The 15,087-nt window shown below is 36.3% G+C and overlaps 1 protein-coding gene across 2 annotated transcripts in view; it reads right to left on the bottom strand.

Annotated features, from left to right (window-relative positions):
- LOC112987221 (EGF-like repeat and discoidin I-like domain-containing protein 3) overlaps positions 1–15,087 on the bottom strand; it is a 262,428-nt gene that overhangs the window by 129,533 nt on the left and 117,808 nt on the right. For both annotated transcript variants that reach the window (XM_026106998.2, XM_026106999.2), the window contains one exon: positions 4,901–5,029. In XM_026106998.2, the coding sequence (XP_025962783.1) occupies positions 4,901–5,029 (129 nt within the window). The remainder of the gene's footprint in view (positions 1–4,900; positions 5,030–15,087) is intronic.

Genomic DNA, 15,087 nt, shown 5'->3' with positions numbered 1-15,087 from the left:
AAACTACACTTTTCTGATGGGGCTCTCTCACGTTTCAGTTAGTTGAGTGGCAGCCTCATGCCTCAATATATATTGTTGTTCATGCCTCAGTTTAATATTTTCAACAGGGGATGTTTATCTGATAATCACAGTAACATATACTGTCTATATTTCTCAGTTCTGTTCAGAAAAGAATCTGGGTTACCTAATGTAGGATGTGGAAAATCTCTCCATTTCACATCTTTTGGATCTTTCCAAGGATTTTGACTTGTGCTGTAGAATCTAAGACTGTATTTTTAGGGTGTTATGGGTGAGAATATAATCCTACTGTATGTACATGAAGGCATTTATTATCAGAACAGGAGCTACCTGTCCAGCATTTTCATCTGCTGTACTGAAGAGTGATTAGCAAGGTTGATAATGTAAATGGTTTAGCAATGGATGATGGTTGAAGAGTTAACAGTAGATCTTTATGCCTTTTTCAATAAAAGCTGGAAAGATTTCTCAAGACTGACTTTCTAGAAGTCCACTGTAAAAAAAGGGAATTATAATTCACCCTATGATCAAATGCTTGTTTCTGATGGATGACAGGGCCTTGTATTTACATGGCTTTCAGTCAAAAGGAACCTGAAGAAAAAATGATTTATTGCTGTTATGAATGAGCATCACACACACTGTACATCCTAGAGTATTGCTGGGCCTGAGTTGGTGGAATTTAGGTCAGATGTATGGTCAGGAATTTAGATGCTCTAATTACTCTCTGCGACTTTCTCAGTGTAGAAAGACTGTAAGGAGACTTGCCTTCTTGCCTCAAATTAGCTTTTGTGAACAGCTCTCTTCTTCTCACTACATACTGTCTAATACAAATGTGAAAAACAGACTGTCATACACAGATTAATACCGTGACAAGCTGCAGTCTGGACAGGATTTGGGAATAAACTTCATACAATGCAGATAAGACCTGTAACTCACATCGTACATACCTAAAGGTAACAGGCAATGCTAATATGGGATATATAACACACTTTACCCTCTGCAAGTAATATACAGACACTAAATACCTGAATTCAATGCAAAAGACAAAATCAGAATCAGGCAGTTAGTAGAAGGCTGCCTCTTAAAAATATCTGAGGAATGTCTGAATAATATATTCACAGAATCACACAGTGGTTGAGGTTGGAGACCTCTGGAGATCATCTAGTCCAACCCTCCCTGCTCAAGCAGGGTCACCTAGAGCACATTGCCCAGGATTGTGTCCAGATGGCTTTTAAATATCTCCTAGGATGGAGACTACACAATCTCTGTGGGCAGGCTGTTCCAGCCCTCAGTCTCCCTCACAGTAAAGAAGTTTTTCCTCATGTTCAGACAGAATTTCCTGTGTTTCGGTTTGTGCCTGTTGCCTCTCATCCTATTGCTGGGTACCACTGAGAAGAGTTTGGCCCCATCCTCTTTCCACCCTCCCTTCAGATACTTATACACATTGATAAGATCCATCCCGCCCCCCCCCCCCCCCCGCCTTCTCTTCTCCAGGGTGAAGAGTCCCAGCTCTCTGAGCCTTTGCTTCTTGGTTGTCACCATGAAAATCTCCCCAGATTATTATCCGAGGTAGATTTTCCTATCCAAACTTTGGTTATTTTATGAACCCAGAAATGGGAATCTTTAGTTGGAATACATTGTTTCCATTTTTGCCACAGGGGAATCAGAAACTTTTCAGAAAACCATTACCAATTAATGTAAGTTTTCCAATAAATCTACAATATGTAGCCAGTGAAATTGCTAATTATCTCTTTTATAATTTACATATTAATCATTTACATGCGCAAAAGGTCCAGGGATCTCAGAAATATTGATGGGATGTTGGTTGATGTGAATGACAGACTATCAGCTTTGGGAATGTATCTTGATTGCAAAATCAATCACCTAGCTTAATTGATTTAGCAAAAGAATATTAGGCATGAAAGAAATCCAAGATAAAATAACCCAGCACAACAGAACCATAATGTGATTTTTTGAAATCTTAATGGTGTTAGATGAAGATACATGTCTTGCAATGAGGTCGTTTTAATTTACGCTTTTATGCTGGATCTACTTTGACAGACTTCCTACTTGATTTGCAATGAGTTCAGAATTGAATTGCTGAACTTCATGAAGCAGAAGAGCTTGAATAAAAGGAGTTTTGTGAAGTGAGCTAAAGTGATGTCACATAAAAGAGTTATATTAAATCCATCGTTATGTATTTCTTCCTGATTATGGACACTTTCTCTTCTGTTTTTAATTGCTGACACCCTTAGAGACCCTCTGAGCATGTTCATACTGTATCTGATTTATTATCACATCTGAAATCAGTTTCTCTGCAAAAGAATGTATTTCATACTCCCCAAAATAGTTAATTTTCCACATAAACTAGCTTTATCTGGAATGACTTTACATTTTTTGTTTCTACTTTCGCCACAATGGATATAAATAACTTGATGGGAGAATTCTGCTTTATTCTGAAGATGGTATAAATGCACTTTGATGATCACCAGGATTACATTAGCTAATTGTTACATACCTGAATACTTTTAAAAGGATGTTGGAGAGACAATTATGATGAATCCCTCCATAATGGACTACTACATGTTTTTTCATGAGTAAAGTAGCAGAGGTGATATTTTCTGGACAGTACATATTATGCATCCATCTTGCTTAATGTAAATTTGTCATGCTACTGGCAGCAGACATCCCACCTTCTCTGAGCCAATTATCCAGCATAAGCAAATGAAAACATTTCGAAGAGAAACACTTTCTTGCCTACTTAACAAAGGTCATTTGTTTGGCAGAATGGTAGAAGTGTTGTGTGTCAAATGTTGACTACGTGTCTGGTCTTATGTTGAAGCGTGCATGAGAATGTTAGGCTACATGACCACGCTTTCCTGCAAGTGCCTTCATATGACTGGACATGAATGGCAAACAGAAACAGTCTGATTTTACTCCTACTAACAGGAGTGATGAGGGTGGAGGTACAACTTCATTTCCTGCCACTTTCCAATGACTTTTGCTTCACTTATCAAACGGTAGTCTCATGTAAAATGCATGCAAAAGTCAAGAAACAGGGTCTGGAACCATATGGTACTGCACTCACAATTTTGTTTAGTGCAACTTTTAAGCTGCTGTCACTCCTGAGTTACAGCTATATATAATCTTGTCTGCTCTCCTGTTCCCATGACTCTCTATGGCTATATGGTATAAAAGCAGGCAATGATTATCCTCTGTCATCATGGTTACACTATGAATTCAATCCAGTTTATTAAGTAAGTGCTCTAATGATATGATCGTTAAGACAAAAGAAAGTGGATATGACTGTTGCTGGCACTCAGCTACACTAGATGCCCATCCCCAGAACCAGGGCTAGATAGAGCAGATCCCAAGGGAATGTTTAATAGCTAACATTCTCCTATATTCCCGGTGGAAAAGGCAGATACATAATGTAACTTGATTTAGTGGGACTAAGTAACTTCAGACATCTAACTTCATACCCTCTGGACACGCCTATGTTTATAATCAATTGAGAGAGAGTATGGCCAAAACTAATTGAACTGAATATTCCTCTTCAGGTCTTTCCAGACACTTTCTTCTTCCATTGAGTACAGAAGGGACACAATGAACATAAGTAGTTATTCAATTTGGACTGTATTGGTTCCTTCAAGTATCTAAATGAAGCATTTAATTGAGGTAGACTGGATTCAATGCTTATTTACTGATTTTGATGAGTGGATTTATCTTTTACATGCAGATGAAATCACTGGACTGGATTCTCAAATGTTTGTTTGAGTTTTTAACCTTCTAACTGCATAACAGTTGGCTTCTAAATGCATCAAGAACCATGCTGTGCTTTAATCCACAAAGTAAAACAGAAATTTGGCATTTAAGTGTCTTCTTAGGCAAGCACTTGTTCTAAGTGAGTTTTACATATGGAAAAAAATAGAGCTTCTATTTAGGTTACCAACAGATAATGGAGATTGTGTTCATAGGTTAGAAAATGATCTGATCAGACACTTGCTGATGAAAATGCATAACTCTTAGTAATTGGCTTTGCATGTACAGGACTTCTGATGACGACAACTGAGGGAACATGGATCTGTAATTTTCTGTATAATCATAAAAAAAGGCAACAGCTGTTTACCTTTTACAGTTTTTGATTTGTGAAGCGTACATCTTACTGTAATATCCCCGAGAGATACTACTGATATCTCAGTTGTTGTTGTTTTTTTTTTAAATATTGCTACTTGCCAGTGCCATTGCACACTCTTAAGATGTAACTGATACCAACCTGATATTCGCAATCCAAAACCAGGATAAACTCTTCAAATAAATTATAATGAATAGAAAGAGGTCCAGATATTATATTCAAAACATAGTTTAAAAGTATACCCCTTTTAAGTCTGGAACTTCTACCCTTGGATTTTCTATGGATTCATCAATGTGACTCAAAACATTTGTTCTTAATTTTTAAATACACAGGTAAAGGAAGATCTAAAAGACATATTTATACACGGATTTATTTTCAGTGATCTCTTCCACTTTCTGTTATCATGAAACCACTAGCAATTCCAAGAGAAAAGGAGATCCCTACTATTTTAGATACTGCTTTGAATTAAATCAAACTAAATTAAGCATTGGAACCATTCCTTGTCATGTTTTAGAATACGCATAGCAAATTACACACTTTCGCTTTCTTTCCTGCCAATGTGTTAGCCAGTAAGTTGGAAGAAAGGTCATTTTCTAAAGGCTAGTATTCAGTAGCACTAGTCTGATCACAAAATGAAGGCCACAGGCCGATATACTTCAGGAAATCAGAGCTGATGTTAAACCTCAACATTACGAGCTTACAAAAGGCTTCTGTCCATAAATACAATAAAAGTTATTATTTGGAACTTACTGTGCTGGCAGTGAATCCCATTAAATCCTTCTGGACATTTGCAAACATATCCGATGAATGTGTCACCGCGATACGCTTCACTAATTTCACATATCCCACCATTATGACATGGATTAGGAAGGCAGGGTCCTGAGAGATTAAAAAAAAAAAAGTATACATTTATAATAACAATAATGTTAGTTATTTATATGCTTTCATTAAAGAAATTAAATCCCGCATGTAGACGCTTATACTCCACTAACCCACTAGAATACACCCTTTACTTTTTCAGATAACTTGCCAGCACAGATTTTTTATGAACAAAAAAAAATATGAAGCATGTCACTACTCATTAATCACAACATTATTTTTTAATGTAAGAGAAGACAGGAGACAGAGAAGCTAAACCTTGCTCTCCTATTAAAGATAACAGGCGTTCTAACTTTTATACCACTGAAGCAATATATATTAATCACATGTGCCTATCATGTAGGGAGTGACACCTACAATATCCCTGAGTAATCACTACATGGCAAGTTAGTAGCTGGAAAGGATCTTTGCTATGGCTTTGTGTGACTTTCTGCATGTGTGATCATCTGGGTGAGTAGTTAGGTTATTAACCAATTATTCTTTTTCCATGGAGTGCCTTTTTAGCATATCCATTTCAGACTGCTTTCAAAAAGCTCCTCTGACTAAATTAAATTATTTTTTGCAACTGACCACACGCTATCAAATCTACAATTTCGTCAGTGAGCTCTAACTTTCAGTTTGTTGTTGTCACTTAGAGTGCTCTGGTAGTGATCTGCATTTTGTAAATGTGATAGATATTAGATTTGTAATTATTATATATACCTCCAGGTAATAGTATATTTTCAGCTGAGATCTAAAGTTTATTCTTTTAATGGCATGTCTTAAAAGCTTTTGCCATCTTACTATCCTCATCTGTAACACACATCCTACCAGAACAAAACATTTTATCATTTTGACAAATATTTTTTCCAATCACACTTTAAAGAACCAGTAATCATTGATTTGAAAGCTTCATAAGCAAGTTTCTGTGTTAAAAGGTCTGTGAATTTGACATAAAGTATGTTATTTGCAATCTTTTTCATGTACACACAAAGATGTTAATTTTCAGTTATTGAAATGCAGTGTCATAAGTATTCATCCAATTAAAATCACATTTTTCAAAAAAAACTCTCCAAAAGAACTTCTTCTCACAACATAATTTACTGACAGTCAGCACTGGGAATTGAATGATTTAAACTTAAAAGAGCTGTAAGTTTAATGTTTCTGAGAGTCTGCCTATTAGTTTATGTTTTCAATTACAAATACAAGGTTTGACAGATGTTCATAGGAACAGCATTCTTTCAGAATGTCATATTAGTGAAAATTGTGCTCTCTGAGAAAATATTAATTTACAAAAGATATGAATTAACAGGATGACAAAGGATGTCAGAACGCATTCCACAATTGTAATTGCCCAGATAGTTACAGCAGTTTAAGAAACTATCCATGTACACATTTCTGTCACAACCTATGTCATTAGCCTTATTCAGGTCACAATCCTGATGAAGTTATGCTTGTGCACATCGTTAATATGAGACATGTCCCACTGAACCAAATAAATAAAACATATGAATATTCTGCAACTTCTTCTTTTGAGAAGAAATATGCTTAATAATTTGCCCTTTTTGTTTCCCCGTGCACATGACCAATGTATTTTCTTCAAGTTTCTAACACAGTGCTGCAATTTGAGGATTACCTACAGGTAGCCCCATATCGTAATTATATCAGTCCGAGCAGATCCCTAATCTTCCAAGAACAATACATCTTTTAGCTATTACTTTCTCATTTTGCTTCCTGCTTTCTCCATATCGCTTGCTGAGCACATGTTCAGCATACTCTCATTGATTTTCTTTAGGTTCTGCATTTTCTCAAATCAGTCCAAGGTAGAGAGGCTTACAGGTCATTTGAGGAGCACAATAATAAATATACTGGTGCATGCCAGTATTTCTAACTAACCTTAATGTTCTGTGATGCTTTCCTTCTGAAAAAAAATCACCGACAATATGAATACTGTTTTGATTGATTGTCAGTTAAATGCATTGAAACCAGTAAACAATAACAACCTAATTTTCACCTGCTAACATTCATTTTTTAAGTAGGACGCTGGTCAGACCTATCTGCATTTTAAAAGAATGAATGACTCAAAGGTAAAAAAAAAAAAAAAACAACAAAAAAAACCCCTGAAATTTCATACTTCTTTTGTCCTAACTTAATGCTCCAGAGGACTGTACCCCACGATGTCAGTTTTTCAAGACATTTAGACTGTATGAACCTCCAAGCATACACATGTTCTTACTTGAGTCTGAGTGATGATGATCCCTGATACGAAGGTATACAAGTTTCAATGTCTTGAAGAATCTGGGCCCTAACCCTGTAATCCTTCCATTTTAAACATTGATACTACAGAAATAATATGCATGGACCTAAACACTGCTGTCAGATGATGAGTGGTCCTAAGTCAAATATATAGGAATGTTTGGGCTTATTTTGATTTATATGGAATGCTGGATAATTCATTCCCTGACAATCTGATTAATATTCTCTTTTACTCACATCTACACAGGCAACTTTGAAAACATCCTTCTTTATCAAAAGAAAAAAAAAAGCAAACAAACTTGTCAACTAATTTTTTTTTTTTTTTTAAGTGTGCTTTGGGGATTTGGTTTTTTAAATCAATAGCACTGTAATACTTTTGCAGGTAATCTTTAAGTAGCTTCAAACACAAAGAGAACAACAATATTTAATCAATATTAATGAGCAGTTGAATTCAATGGTATGCTTTCCAGGCATTTTTATCCATGTTCATATAAAGTAATGTCAACGAGATTAACTGTGCACTGAAAGAAATAGATCTATTCTGTTTGCTGCTCTTTTGAGTCCTTCTTTACACAGTTCTAGTGGTAATGGCCAACAATAATATGTACAAGTATTCTCCAAAATACAGAATACTGATATTCAATTGAAATCCCATGTTTTTGAAAAAAAATTGAAAGTTAGCTAAAAGCATAGCAGGTGTCAAATTTTTAGATGCTCTAACTAAAATATCTGATAATTTTATTGATAGAGGAATCATATAAATGCATCCTTAGTGGAATTGGAAAGGGGCTCAAGGCAGAATCGTGCTATCTATTTTCTTTTTTGACAAGTACAGTCAATTAAAAGCAAGGAAAGTATTATTTCACCAGTAAAAAACCCCAAATTTTGATGGCGATTATTTTTACAGAGGGTGAATTAGCCTACGTAGGAAAACTCTGACACTTCACTCTGTTTTGTGGGGTACTCAAATTTTTTTGAAATAACCCGAGTAAGTGTTTGAATATTTTTCTACATTTTGTCCTTGACAGTTTGGAGGAAACTTTTTTTTCCAAAATACTCAGTCTTATTTCATGCTGTTTCTTGTGTGGTCTTCCTTTTGGGGAGAGAGGGGGGAGCCTAGAGGCCTTACTATTTTTCAATCACATTTAAAAATGGGGAAACATCAATTAAGTAAAATTCAGGTTGTTCTCATTTCAATTCTCTCTGCTACAGACTGGTAGTATTCACATTAGCCAGCAATGCAGTGCAATGGGAAGGGATTTCTAGAGCAGCCTGGCTGGTGCTGAGGACCCAATGTCCACGCGATGCATGTTTCTCTTGAGAGTGGGGAGGGAGAGCTACTTTGGGCTAATTCTAGTCTGGTCCCACGGACTGAGCGCTCTGAGTGGCTGGTGCACAGCAGATGTACTCCTGGGAGTCTTTTGATTTAGCCTCATCTTGAAGAAATCCAGTTTGTGTACCACGCAACGTGAACCACAGCACCGTAAGTGAAGACTACCAAGACATTTACTACCAAGTGTACTCTTGATTTAATCTCAAATACTATGTTAGACACATGCAATATCTGTACATGGAACAGAAACAATTAGGCTTCATGTGAGGTGCTGGAAAAACAAAGAGGGTGAATCTGTAGATACCAGCTACTGTTCAGTGTCACATGGTTTTTAGAAGCGTTATTTGAATTCTGATACATACAGAGGGGAAAAGTGCATTAAAACTCTCCACAAAGGTTTAATGTCTGCTTAGGTAGGTATCTGCACATTCAAGAAACAACATTCTAACTACTGTCCCCTCTAAGTGTCCAGGAAGCATTAAGGTTTAAAAAAAACAAAACAAAACAACCCAAAACTACAGCAAAAAACCCCCCACCCACAATGCTCCTACCACACTGCTGATGAAGCAGTGTAGCCCTCCCATTCCTCACCCCACTGAGGCCAGTAAAAGTCATTTGGACTTTTCATCTAATACAGACATCACCAGGAAGAACCACAGTGCCTGTCTGAAAGGACAGGCTGTGCAGATGTTCAAACTGCTTTGAGTGGCATTATCAAGGAGTCTACAGACGCTTTACCAGATCTTTTTACTGGTTCTAGTAAATCTGTACCTTGGTCTTAAAAATTTGACAAAGGCCAACTTTGAAGTACAGTAACAGAGTTGCGTACCAAGTAGTTGAAGTAGCAGCTATAACAGGAAGATTAAAGGCAGTGTAAAACAAATATTAACACTTTTGATATAATATCTATCTATCCATCTCTTTATATTGAAATAATGCAACTTTAATGAAAAATACTAAATTAGAAATTGATCTTGATATGCATCAAGATGAAGATACTGTTAGCTACAAAGCTAATTGCTTCTTTTTTTGTGGAATATTACTGAAGTAGGACTAACAGATAATGTTACTCTGCTGATATGGTAACTCCCCCTCCCCAGAACAAATGCCGGAATTATCATCAAGTTAATAAAATGGACAAAAAGGTTCTTTCTACATTTCATTTTAAAGGAAAATATTCTCTAACAGCTTGTCATTATAGCACGACCTTTTGGCTCTACCTTCTTGGCTCTACAGGAATGTCAATTACATCTTTTTTCCCCCTCTGGTAAATTGAACTCCTTATCAGTGACCTCTCAAACAGTTTTAACATCAGTAGTTTAAAGTCTTTTTTCTTCCTCTATATTTTGATAATTCTTAATACTTTAGATGATTTCTCTGCCAATACAAAGCCTTCAAAATAAACCATGATAGAGCTCAGTTGGAAGGAACCCCTATATTTTGAAATGGATGTGTGTAAAAGAAGCCAGTGGCAGTTATGACTCCTATCATCTTTATGATAAGGGGAGAATTAACCTTCTTGTTTCTGGAGCTACCACAAGCTTCCCATGACCAAGAATGTAAGGATTATTACACTGGATTAGACTCAGTCTAGGTAATCCAACACCCTATCTCTGCCTCTCTTCAGTTCCCAGAATTTGAGAAGAAAGTTGAAGAACACTGAAATGAAAATGATTAGAAAGCTACATTAGATTCCTTCAAAATACATAACAGAGATAAGCCTATTTTCTAAATAATTAGATCTACTTGAAATTCTTTCCTAACTAGCATGTATGTTTTCTCCATACAGTTAAATAATGATGTATATACCACCTACATATACACAAATGAGAGACCGCCTCCTTTTCAGAAGTATATTGATTTTTTTCCCTCATCATCCTCTTAAAAATGTACCTAATTAAATGGATTTTTTGAAAGGTGTCTCCCTTCAAATGTACACTTATAGATTTCAAAGTTTGGCAGATACAAAATCAAGATATAAAATAATTCTATTCAAAGGAGACCATCTTCCATACAGACACACAAATGAGCATTCAAAACCAGCAGGAATGTCTCTGTACAGCTCTTTACATGTTCAGACAGAGAACTGCTTTATTGCACAAAAAGGGCAGGAATATAACAAAAGCTTTCAGGGAGTCTGATCTTCCTCACATTTACTACTTTGCCTATTAATGTAATACGATTGTGCAAGGTTTCCTTGACAAGGAGGCTGGTTTTGAACGCTCCCAGCTGTAGGAGATGTGCTACTTTAGACAGGGACCATTTTAACAAATTGACAGAAATGTTCCTGCACCTGCTGAGTTCTGAGGATAGTTAATTCATGCGGAACGACATGCTTGTGTCTCAGCCTGCCTCTAGCTTTAAACCAGCAAGTATGACATATCCCTTTCTGTAATTTTGTGTAGTGAGTTAGGTCTCATTAGTACAAGCTCCTGCACCACCTTTGTCGTTAAGACTAAGCTTCTGCTTAGTACTTTCTACATCACACCTTTGTTTAGAAGACTAAACCACCATTTCCCAAGAACACTCTCAGACATAAATGGATCCAAAGAATAGCATGTTTGCTCATGACTTGAAAATACACCCACATTCTTAGCTGCCCACATTCCAGTACATGTTTTTAAAGATATATGAGGAAAGCATTCCCAGCAAATGTACTTTTGACAAGAGGGGAGGCTGTAACCATGAAAAGGAAAAGAGCTTCTCTTAGGCAATCTGCTTATTTTGCAATGTAGGCATGATGCATCTTTAGTAATAAATGAATATTTTGAAGTCTAATATTTGCTCTTTTTTTACCCACAGATTTTTTTTTCCCATTCTGGCCTTAAAATTTACATAAACATTTTAGGGCCCTACTCTCATTACAATGAGACATCTTGATGCGGCTCCAAAAAAATAAAGGAGTCTCTCAGTGTAACTAAAAGCCACAATGAGTTAAACTTCTAGAATTTTTGAACTACTGCACCTTTCAAGCTTTCGGAAGCATAATCAGAAATCCTTGCTTGCTCAGCATACTTGAATATTCATAAAACACAAAAGCCAAAAATACACACAATAGCTCTTATAGATCAGTAAATTTCATACGATTTTCTTTGGAATCTGCCACTGCTGATTTTATTTTGCTGTTAGAATACAAATGAATTTTATATCAACAAATATTTATTAAAACTACAGCTTGTTATTTGTTTGACTATTTTAAACTGAAAAGAATGGGCATTGTAGAACATCATTCAACTTTTATGTGAAATATTGATAATATTAACTGATATTAATCTATAATATAATTCAAGTTAATCTATGAAGAAAATAAAAACTAATTAGCAGTTATGCATACCTTATCTCATTAACATGCTAAAAATATCCTTTTTTAAAATCTATTCAGCGTGGCTCATAAATATATTAGTATTGTATTAGATCCCACCTAACAATATATTCATTATGAACTAATGGCACAGATCCAGACTTGATTGCACTGTAATTAAATATTTATCTTGTTTTTAATGCAGCAAATGGAGCATGCTGATTATAATGATTAGGGTGTCTCCATCTGGATGCAGCAAAAGCTAAGATTCACCCCTTGAGCAACAAAGGCTTTAGGTCATTTCTGCACATTTCCCTCTAATTCTCTTCTGTGGATTTCTATTACAGAGAAATTTAAATTGATCATCCAGCCACCTCCCAATGTTTTTTTTAACTAAGTAAGTAGAATATTGTCTGACAAGATCCTGTTTAAACCTGATAGCTATACAGTGTCTTTCCTTAATAAATAATCTAAGATTCTCACTTAATCCTGCCATCCACTGAAAATGACAAATTACACCCAAAGTCAAGCTGTGGTCAATGTAATAGGCAATGCAGTGGCTACTACATATGGTGAGGGCTAAAAATATTCAAAACTGGAAAAAGTGTTTAATACACTACATTTCATTCTTCCCAAATTCTGTTCTTTCTCATTAATTCTTTACACTTCTCAGCTTCCAAGCTCCAGAACTTTCTCTCTCCCATTTTCAGTGCTGTTTTCTAGCTCTGTACACCCTTCATTACCTGCTATTGTATTGCTGATTTAAGCCCATTGTATTTTTCTCCAATCAGTTATCTCATATATCTACTGTATTAAATTCATGAGACCTAGGCTGGGTCTCCTCATTCCCTTTCACAGGAGGGTTCTCTCTTTCCAAACAGTATCTATTTCACTTACAGAAAATTCAGGTGCAGGGCATTTCAATTCACTTCCTCTAACTTCACACTGTTATACTTGGTTGTCTTTAGCCACTCCATTTTTCTCATCTCTACAAATTTTAAAATACGAAAGACTTTTAAAAGAAAAGACTTTGGCTCCTGAACTTTGGATTCTTTACTTTTTTCCTCAAGATAAGCCACAATTTTCAAAGCCATCTCCCAGTAAAATTTGTTGCTTTGTGCTAATGGTTTACTTTGTATTATCACTAACTCCAGATTAATTTTCCTACTTATGTTCCTTAATATTTTTCATATCTGTTTTTCAGTAGTTTCTGGTTCACCTCAGAGCCCTCTGTAAACACAAATAATACTGTATTTTTCTTAAAAAATTGCTGGATGAATACAAAGACTTGTAGAATTTTGTACGTTAAAATTTTGAGAGAAGTATTATGGATTGTGAAGGACTTAAATGTATTATCCTTAAGGAAATCACTACAGTTCAGCTGATTGATATTATGCTGGGATATAATCCACAGAGCTGAATAGAAGAAAGCTGTGTAGGTGAACAAAAATGAAATGAAACAGTAACAAACAGGAACACTGTCCTCAGAAAACAGAGTCCTTAAACCACTTGAGAGTATTATTTGCAAAGGTCTACCTGCTTGACCTTCTTCAATTTATGTTCAAAGCAATAATAACTCACTATAGTTTACAGTTTACAAAAGCAGGCAGTAGGGAGTGGAGATGGCTGTCTGATAGGCGTGTAGAGGCATTTTCTTTTTTCAGCCAGGAGCCAAATAATTCCAACAAATACTAGGTCTTTAAAAAGACCCAGACTTACAGATCCTTTGGTGTTCCATTCCTGCTTGCCAATGAAACTTTGAGCATTTTGAAGAAATTTGAATCACTAAAATCACCTGATGGCCACCAGATCTGAGAAGAGGGTTTTGGACTTGGGGTTTGAGTACAGTCAAGAAACGGGGGGCTTTAGAGCAGACGCTCAAAGGAGCGTGGGAACGATGATGGCTTTCACCCAGACAATGGAAACTCTCAATGGAAGTGCCCATGTACCCAAGCTGTAGCTTGCCATGTAACCAGGAGGGATGGACTCACCATCGCAGCTTTGCTAACAGAACCATGAAGCCCCAGCATCCTGCCAGCAGGCTATCATGCAGTTACACATCAGCAAATGACGGCAAAAGAAATCAAACCAAAAAAATCCAATAACTAGGATGAGGTGAAGAACTATGTTTACATTAGTAAGTAGTGTGGCCCAAGAACCGTGTGACCAGAAGAACCTGTGTTCACGGTCCACACATTTCAGGGCGTTTCACATTGGATTAGCTGCAGTCTGGTCCTATGGATGAACACTCCAGCTTTGTTTCAGCTGAAAGACACCCAGCCCATGATCCCTGAGACTACTCCATGATGCTCCAAAGCGAAGTGAGTGGGGATGATTGAGAGGTTCACTTCAAAAGTGCACTCCTGACAACACTAATGTATCTACAGATCTCTGGATATGGGCATCCATTAAAATAAACTCCCTAAATCCACTCTCTATCACTACTGCAAATCCATTTCTATGGTTACTACATTGCTCTGCTGCCTAAATAAAAGATATCTAGCAACAAGGAAACTATACCTAGGTTGACACCCAACTTAGTACACCAGTGCCAGCTGGGATTTCTGTGAAACAGTGCTGGTTTTAGTATCGAATTTCTTGTCCTCGTATATGAAAATGTCAGTTTTCATTGCTTCACTTCACTTTAAACTATCAGTGGTCAGGAACCTCTGACCATTTTTTGAGATGCTGTTTTCCAGTTATAACTGGAAACGGGGAAGAAAATGAAAATATAATGTGGACCTTAATTATTACAGCAAATGGATTAAAATCCAGTTAGTCCTCTTCCTGAGTATTAGTGAAAACTATATAAGGCAATGGCCAAAACTTATGTTATGCACATTTCTATGAGTCATGTCCTAATTACTAGTGTCGTATTAAAGACATAGGAACAGCAGAAGAGAATCTCAGAGGGTGGTTATCCTTAGGACACAAAATATTACTACAATGAGATGAAAGAGAATTACTAAATGTGAAGTATATACAGCTCAAAAAGGCATAAAGCCATCCATAGCAGAAGGGAAATAGACAAGAATTACGTGCCAGTCATTTACTTCCCTTAGGATCTAGGGGAGAGGAAAAATATCCTTTTTGCTTTGCATTATTTCATCTGTTATCAACCTTCCCAATATCACGTATTCGCTCCAAAATCCTTTATAATATCAAATCTTATGCTCTGTCGCTATTCTG

The sequence above is a fragment of the Dromaius novaehollandiae genome, chromosome Z (genome assembly GCF_036370855.1).
Source record: "Dromaius novaehollandiae isolate bDroNov1 chromosome Z, bDroNov1.hap1, whole genome shotgun sequence".
Classification (NCBI taxonomy): domain Eukaryota; kingdom Metazoa; phylum Chordata; class Aves; order Casuariiformes; family Dromaiidae; genus Dromaius; species Dromaius novaehollandiae.
Note: the sequence above shows the minus strand (reverse complement) of the source record. Positions and strands in the feature narration are given on the sequence as shown.